At 41.2% G+C, this 8,471-nt stretch overlaps 1 protein-coding gene across 2 annotated transcripts; it reads left to right on the forward strand.

Moving 5' to 3' along the window:
- Window positions 1-1,152: 1,152 nt before the first annotated feature.
- Window positions 1,153-8,451, forward strand: LOC114448852 (potassium-transporting ATPase alpha chain 1). Of its 2 annotated transcripts, XM_028426059.1 has the most exons (24): window positions 1,158-1,396; window positions 1,928-2,029; window positions 2,247-2,306; window positions 2,505-2,708; window positions 2,857-2,970; window positions 3,069-3,203; window positions 3,284-3,401; window positions 3,486-3,754; window positions 4,460-4,538; window positions 4,646-4,765; window positions 4,840-4,949; window positions 5,038-5,172; window positions 5,283-5,475; window positions 5,565-5,740; window positions 5,830-5,966; window positions 6,043-6,193; window positions 6,414-6,582; window positions 6,696-6,850; window positions 6,980-7,103; window positions 7,214-7,359; window positions 7,431-7,564; window positions 7,666-7,767; window positions 8,032-8,123; window positions 8,232-8,451. In XM_028426059.1, the coding sequence occupies exons 1-24, from the start codon at window positions 1,385-1,387 to the stop codon at window positions 8,258-8,260; spliced, it is 3,066 nt and encodes a 1,021-aa protein (XP_028281860.1). In that variant the 5' UTR covers window positions 1,158-1,384; the 3' UTR covers window positions 8,261-8,451. The 2 variants fall into 2 exon arrangements, with proteins under 2 accessions (XP_028281859.1, XP_028281860.1); XM_028426058.1 differs by having other exon boundaries at window positions 1,153-1,396; window positions 3,284-3,754.
- The last annotated feature ends 20 nt before the right edge of the window (window positions 8,452-8,471 follow it).

Genomic DNA, 8,471 nt, shown 5'->3' on the forward strand with positions numbered 1-8,471 from the left:
ATCAGGGGACTCTGTATATTTAAAGTGGGTCTGTGCATCCTCCACACCTGAACACCATTCTGTAGAGCTGATAAAATCATGCTGATAACATTGATTACTGTACAATATACACAATATTGACTTTCTACACAACTTATCTTAGCTGGCTGTTATTTACACAGTTTGCACCATGTTCGTGGTAGGACCAGAAAAAAGGACAGTGTGACCTTAGGTCTATTATAGTTATTTGTGCTTCAGATCAAAGTATGATTTTAAAATGTTTTGGTCAGTTGGTTTTCTACATTTTTCTTAATAATAAAGTAAATATTGGCTTTTCACTTTGATTAAATTTATAATCTGTGGTTCTGGATTTAGTTGTAAGCTTTCTGTACCTATTGTATTAATGATTAAATGTGTCATGAGTGTCAAAAAAAGACACAGACTGGGTGCTTTTTGTGTAAAGAAACTCGGAGGAGCACTCGTATTTGCCAGTAGTGGATTGATGAGGGGTGAATTCTGCTGAGGAGGAAGGGCAGGAGTTGAACTTGGAATTGTGGTCATTCCTGTACCACTTTTCTTGCAGCAGGGAGCAGGTGACCACCATTAACCTTCCTCTGGGAGGTTTCCTGCTCCTGCTGATGAGCAGCAGGCATGAGAGCTGATTAACTGCAGCTGCAGGCGATTTTCTCCCTGATGTTGTCTCCCTTTGGGTTTGGCTCGGTGAGGCTGCAGGGCATCACTATCAGTTTGGTCTGGTGGTCATCGGGCCGAGTTCTTTGTTATTTTAATTGGCCATCTGCTCATAATTGCCCCTGCACTTGTATAACCAGTAACATACTGACTCAGCTTGTCCCATTCTCATGTGTGAAATGACTCTGTAGGCAATAGTAAATGGTAACTGTGCAGTACACTGTACACAGCGGCCTTGCAGTGAAAATGACATTGGTCTGTCTCTAACCTTCACTGTTCTTTGCTGTGTATTCCAGCCAGTTTATCAGGAACAGAAACGTGCTGAGGAGAGATAAGAGATACAAAAGATACACAGAGGCACAACTTATGATATGAGTTGTGTACAACCTAACTAGGGGTGACATTGTTGCCACTTGACTTAATGTTTTACGCAGGTTGTTGAATCAAAGTGTCCAGTGTGTGTGTGTGTCCTAAAGTGTGTGCGCATGTACAAATTAAAAAAAAAAGGGGAGTTCCAGGTATTAAAGCGTTTTCCAGATTTTTTTTTTCTATTTCTGACAAATGTATGAGCGTGATTGTGTGTGTGTGTGAGAGAAGCAGTTGTGTCTGGGACTAGACTCTTTTACCTTAAGCCAAAATTTCGGGGGTGAAGAAGGATCGAGTGGTCTGGACCTCCATTGATTTAGGAGAGCAGTCCCCTATCCCACCTGCAACCATGAGTAAAAAGGTAGGCGACACAGAATAGCTGATTGATCATTATCTACATATTTATAATGACCATTCTAAGTGTAAAATTGCTGTTTCTTGTGAATTAGTTGTTGTAAAATTGGATAAGAACATGAAAACAAAAACAATATTGGCCTTAAAACAATATATAAAATGGGGTCAATAAAAAATACTAAAGGAATTCTAAATATAAAACAAATAAACACTTTCTAAAGATACCCAAATGCTGTCACAAGACCCTTCACCCATACAAATATATTCTTTAATTAAATAACCATCTTTAATGTGGTATCCTTAGGGATACAAAATAAATAAATATATGCAAAATATGCAAAATAAATCATTCTACTGAAACAGAGCACTATTTCAGTATGCCTTGATTTCCTCAAACGATTTAATTATAAGTGGCTCATTCACAAAAAGCACAGAGTATTTAAAGAATGTGAAGAAAATGTGAATAAAAAAGAATTTAGCCTGAAAGCTTTTCAGCATAAATCCATTCACATGTCCTTCAACTTCTGCCTGCATACAGGACACTTACGATATGTTTGAGATGAATGGAGAGACGGACAAGAAGAAGAAAAAGATGAAGAAGAAGGAGAAGCTGGAGGGCATGAAGAAAGAAATGGATATAGTGAGTAATGGCTGCAGTTACCTTGACATATATTTAAATGTAGAAGTTAGTCATTATTGATAATGAGTGTATGCTGCTGTAAATCATCTCACAATTCATACTGTATGTTACTGTTCTAACCAAAAAAGAAAAACAGCTGCCAGTATGCATAAATCACCTCAGTTCACTGATCCTTTGACGTTGTCCTGATTCTGATGTCGTCTGTCTCCCCCTGCAGGATGACCATGAGATTACAATTGAAGAGTTAGAAATGAGGTACAACACCAGTGTTACCAAGGTAAGGCATTTTAATTCACTGCATTATGTGTTTCGTTTGTGAATGTGTGTGCATATATATATATATATATATATATATATATATATATATATGTACATATATATATCTGTACTCTTATGTGTATATCCTTCATATTCTAAGTCAACAATAGTTTGCCATACTCACTTATTTCATCTGTCTTCTGTCCTCCACCTTCAGGGTTTGACGACCACCTTTGCCTGTCAGATCTTGGAGAGAGATGGCCCCAATGAGCTGAAGCCTCCTAAAGGAACTCCAGAGTATGTGAAGTTTGCCAGGCAGCTGGCTGGAGGCCTGCAGTGTCTGATGTGGGTGGCAGCTGTCATCTGCTTCATCGCCTTTGGAATTGAGCTTGCAAGAGGGAACCTGACCAGCTTTGATAATGTGAGTCACATTTCCATTGCTTATCCCTCAATGAACTGTGAGGATAAAATCATATGGCTTATAAGGATTGCTCTGAACAGAAAGGATGAGAGAGCTATGCAGAACCTCATCACTGACTACTCGCTTTATTTCCTCTCTCCTGCTCCAGCTGTACTTAGCCATCACCCTAATTGCTGTTGTCGTAGTAACTGGTTGCTTCGGTTACTACCAAGAATTCAAGAGTACTAACATCATTGCCAGCTTCAAAAACCTAGTGCCACAGGTAAGCTGTAGATACACTCAACAACACTATTACAGCCAATGTTTCTTCATATTATGTGTTCACCTTCCTCTGTCTTACTCCCCAAACATCTAAATTAGCAAGCTACTGTGATCCGTGATGGCCAGAAGAATCAGATCAATGCCAACCAGTTGGTGGTGGGAGATTTGGTGGAGATAAAAGGTGGAGACAGAGTTCCTGCTGACATTCGCATCATCACTGCCCAGAGCTGTAAGGTAAATCCTGAAACCTAATCCTCACTCCCATTCCTCCCTGTCTTTCCACACAATCCTGTGTGAATGTACTTGTTTGGCAGGTTGACAACTCATCCTTGACAGGAGAGTCTGAACCGCAAACCAGGACTCCAGAATACACTCATGAGAGTCCACTGGAGACCAGAAACGTTGCTTTCTTTTCCACAACATGTTTGGAAGGTACATCATATGCTACACACACCAATATAAATATTTCTCTCATTCAGGAGCAGTGTTTTAGTCACTGTATCCTCTGCTCTCCAGGCATAGCCACGGGTATGATCATTAACACGGGCGATCGTACCATCATCGGCCGGATTGCCAGCTTGGCAAGTGGTGTCGGCAATGAGAAGACACCTATTGCTATCGAAATTGAGCATTTTGTCGATATCATTGCGGGTCTTGCTATATTTTTTGGGTTTACCTTCTTTGTGGTTGCCATGTTTATTGGATATGCCTTCCTGGAAGCCATGATCTTCTTCATGGCTATTGTGGTGGCTTATGTGCCAGAGGGGCTACTTGCTACAGTTACTGTAAGTTATCCCAAACAAACATTTCATGTTTGTATCTACACTACTGTTTATCATAAAGTTCCATTTTGTCTTTTATCATAAGAACTTGACACATTACTCTTATGTTTAATGTGGATGTGGGTGATTGATAAGTTACTGTATATAGCTCTCATTAGATGTATGCCTCAGCCTCACTGTGATGACACAGTGGCAACACCAGTGGAGGGTGTCACTTCTTACAGTAATTCAAATTGGGCATAACAAAGTGTCACTGTCATGTCACAGGAGACCATTGGCAAGCCCAGGGGTATGATCTTGACACATCAATAAATAACACAATGGTACATAGCCACAGAAACGCATTACCCTTGAACATGCAGTACACAAGCTCACTTCGTCCTGATATACATGATGGGAAGCAGAGTAAGCACAATGTGTTAAGGGACAATAAAATATTTCTCAGTAAGTCAGTAAGTTCTTTAAGCAAGATTCAGATTCATCACAGGACGGTGACAAGTGCTCTTTCACCATACCCACAACCCACTGTATTCACTCTATTTGGCAGACTAGTACCTCCTCAAGATAAAGAAAATGCTCAGTGGACACCATATTGACCATTTGGATGACAATAACCTTAGACCACTAACTTATCAATCACCACTTATGTGTACCATATGTAACTGTGGTAACATATCAGCTTACACCAATCTGCTTCTTTGATAACAGGTGTGTCTGTCTCTGACTGCTAAGCGACTTGCCAGGAAGAACTGTGTAGTAAAAAACCTGGAGGCTGTGGAGACATTAGGTTTGTCTGAATACCTCAAACATGCTGTTAAAAGGCAGTTTTATGATCTGAGGAATCTGATAATGATTTAATTGATCAACTTTTGTCACCAACTTTTGTGTGTTTAGGCTCCACCTCAGTGATCTGCTCTGATAAGACGGGCACACTGACCCAGAACAGGATGACTGTAGCTCACCTTTGGTTCGACAACTACATTCATGCGGCCGATACCACTGAAGATCAGTCGGGTAAATACATACCACTCTTTGTTTATTATCTCACTAGCTGTCCACTGATAATCTGTTCAATATGCGCTCCCCAGGCCAGAGTTTTGACCAGTCATCAGAGACATGGCGTTTCTTGGGGCGAGTGGCAGCCCTGTGTAACAGAGCTACATTTAGACCTGATCAGGAAGGAGTGCCCATTCCCAAGGTACAAGTTTACTGTTGTAACACAGTTTTAAGCCTATTATTTATAATATTTTATGAAAGTATTGCATTGCATTTACCCCCTCTTACAGCGACTTGTGGTGGGAGATGCGTCTGAGACAGCTCTGCTGAAGTTCACTGAGCTCACCATAGGAAACATCCCGGACTACCGTAACCGCTTTAAGAAATTAGTGGAGGTGCCCTTCAACTCAACCAACAAGTTCCAGGTGACAACTGGAGAATTTGAGGATTTAGTGTGCATTCACTCCCACGAACGATCCTCAGATTTATGGCAGAGGTTAATGTCCAGTTTCAATAACACTTTCTCTGTCTTCAGCTCTCTATCCATGAACTGGAGGACCCACTGGACCTGCGCTACCTGCTGGTGATGAAGGGAGCACCAGAACGCATTTTAGAGCGCTGCTCCACTATTTTGATAAAAGGCCAGGAGCTGCCTCTGGATGATCAGTGGAAAGAATCTTTTCAGACAGCTTACATGGACCTTGGAGGACTGGGAGAAAGAGTGCTGGGTTAGAGTGCTTATCATGACACTGATGAGGCCTAATAGTGTGTAACTGAGAGGGTTTCTTTTTACTTTTTTTCTTCTCTGCCCTATCAGGATTCTGTCACCTCTATCTCAATGAGAAAGAGTATCCACGTGGCTTTCGATTTGATGCTGACGAGATGAATTTCACCACGTCAGGACTGTGCTTTGCTGGTCTCATCTCAATGATTGACCCTCCTAGAGCTACTGTACCTGATGCAGTAATGAAATGTCGCACTGCTGGTATCAGGGTGTGTTCATATCTCTTAACAGAAACACTGCTACTTTTAAAAACTCTTGTACAGAACTCAAGTTTTTTTTATATATGTTGGATCTTCAGGTTATTATGGTGACTGGAGACCATCCAATTACAGCCAGGGCCATAGCAGCTAATGTTGGTATCATCTCAGAGGGCAGTGAAACAGTGGAAGATATAGCACAGAGGAAGCGCATACCTGTTGAACAAGTTAATAAGAGGTGTGCACACACTTTAAACAGTAGATTATTCAGGTCTGCATGTATCTGAGTGTAACTTTTGTCTGTCTGTGTGCAGGGAAGCTCGAGCGTGCGTGATCAGCGGCGGTCAGCTGAAAGACATGAGCAGTGACGATTTAGACGAGGCACTACGGAACCATCCTGAGATGGTGTTTGCAAGAACATCCCCTCAGCAAAAACTGATAATCGTGGAGAGTTGTCAACGTTTGGTAAAAACACATACACAAAACTAAAATTGTCCATGTTGCATCAACATCTCATTGATTGAATACATTTGATCATAGACAGTTTAAATGTGATGTCCTGTGTCAGTGTGGTCCCCTGACAATAAAGCTGCAGCAGTTGAGGAGACCAGTTTGCATATCAGTGTTTTTGATAAAACTACTTTTTCAGATGTGTGACAGATGTTTGTATCTTTCATCACTGTAGGGCTCTATCGTCGCTGTAACAGGTGACGGAGTGAATGACTCTCCTGCTCTCAAGAAGGCCGATATTGGCGTTGCCATGGGGATTGCTGGTTCAGATGCAGCCAAGAATGCCGCAGACATGATCCTACTGGACGATAACTTCGCTTCTATTGTCACTGGAGTGGAACAGGGTGATCCAAAAATAATAAAAAAAGATATCACTACAGCACAGTCACTGTATGATGTATGTGCTGAATTAGAAACAGTTAGTATGTGACAGTGTATTAAGTTTGCTTGTCTGTAGGCCGCCTGATCTTTGACAACCTAAAGAAGTCTATTGCCTACACGCTGACCAAGAACATTCCTGAACTGACTCCATATTTAATCTACATCACTGTCAGTGTGCCTCTTCCTCTGGGCTGCATCACCATCCTCTTCATTGAATTGGCCACTGACATTGTGAGTGTCATTATTAGTTCATCCATTAATTAAGTCAGTTTGTTTTCTTACTTTATCCTCTACAGAGAGTAATTAACAACATCTACTTTACTGTAATATGCTGTTTGTTTATGCCTGTTTCTACTGTAGTTCCCCTCCGTCTCACTGGCCTATGAGAAAGCAGAGAGTGACATCATGCACCTGAAGCCCAGGAACCCTCGTCGTGATCGCCTGGTAAACGAAGCCCTGGCTGTGTACTCATATTTCCAGATAGGTGAGACTGTCTGTGTGTATGTCAGCCCTCAGTATTAATGAATGCACTTGTAAGTCCATTTACCTTTTTTTTTAAAAAACCAATTTGTTCTCATTTCCCCTTAAATTTAGGAGCCATTCAGTCTTTCGCAGGTTTTACAGATTACTTCACAGCCATGGCACAGGAGGGCTGGTTTCCACTCCTTTGTGTTGGCCTGCGGTCTCAGTGGGAGGATGTGCACCTTCAAGACTTACAAGACAGTTACGGACAAGAATGGGTTAGTTTAGACTATAAAATATGTTGGTAATATTTTAAATCAAATAACTGTTTCCTCTCCTCTGCTTCCAGACCTTCAGTCAGAGGTTGTACCAGGAATACACATGCTACACTGTGTTCTTCGTCAGCATAGAGATCTGTCAGATCTCAGATGTGCTGATCAGGAAAACTCGACGACTCTCAGTGTTTCAGCAAGGCTTCTTCAGGTCAGAGAAAGACCTACCCCTGACATAATGACCACAGCATTGTGTGTTTTAGGAGTGAAAGGGGGAATTCTGAGTCTATTTCTGTGTTTGTTTGTGTGCAGGAACCGTGTGCTGGTGTCTGCTATAGTCTTCCAGCTCTGCCTGGGAAATCTGCTTTGTTACTGCCCTGGAATGCCCAACATCTTTAACTTCATGCCCATCAGGTAGGAATCCCCAAGATAAACATAGTGTATGGATGATTTTAGTCCTATGTAGTCAAAGGTGACATATGTCAGACTTCTGTAGCTAGAATGAGTTAAGACAAGAATCTATTCTCACAGATGAAATCAGATCAGACTAAAGATAAATTATAGGGCAGTTTTTATTTGCCTCTGAGGTCCCCTATATATCTTCCATATTTTAGGAACACAGCTACCCTGTAGCTTGTTATCTGATTCAGGCTGCATGTGTTTTGTTTTGGTCTGCAGAGTCCAGTGGTGGTTCGTGCCCGTTCCATACGGCATTTTAATTTTCGTCTATGATGAAATCAGGAAGTTAGGAGTAAGAAGATATCCAGGAAGTATGTTTATGTTCTCTAGCCTTTTTTAACAACATTTATCAACATGAAATCTTCAGTCATCATTAACATTGCTGTACCTATTCATTAATCGATGGATTGTAATTTCAGGCTGGTGGGATCAGGAATTATACTACTGAGACCAGAAGTCCTTTCATTCACTCATCTACCCACAAGCACGAAAGCAGAATGCAGCAAAACCCAGAAGAGTTTGCCTCATTCGTCTCTATTTCTAGTGATCCATATTGTGCTTAAAGAATCTTTAATGTTTGTGTGCTCATATTCTGCCAAAGGTGTAATTATCAGTAAAAGTCAACATTGAAAATATTCACACATTTGTTGTTCGCATTA

This window comes from Parambassis ranga, chromosome 16 (genome assembly GCF_900634625.1).
Source record: "Parambassis ranga chromosome 16, fParRan2.1, whole genome shotgun sequence".
Classification (NCBI taxonomy): domain Eukaryota; kingdom Metazoa; phylum Chordata; class Actinopteri; family Ambassidae; genus Parambassis; species Parambassis ranga.

Coding starts and splice junctions, on each gene's coding strand:
- LOC114448852 (XM_028426058.1), top strand. Junction 4,539..4,645: donor GGAGGCTGTGGAGACATTAG/GTTTGTCTGAAT, acceptor TTGTGTGTTTAG/GCTCCACCTCAGTGATCTGC. Junction 6,583..6,695: donor TGTCACTGGAGTGGAACAGG/GTGATCCAAAAA, acceptor GCTTGTCTGTAG/GCCGCCTGATCTTTGACAAC.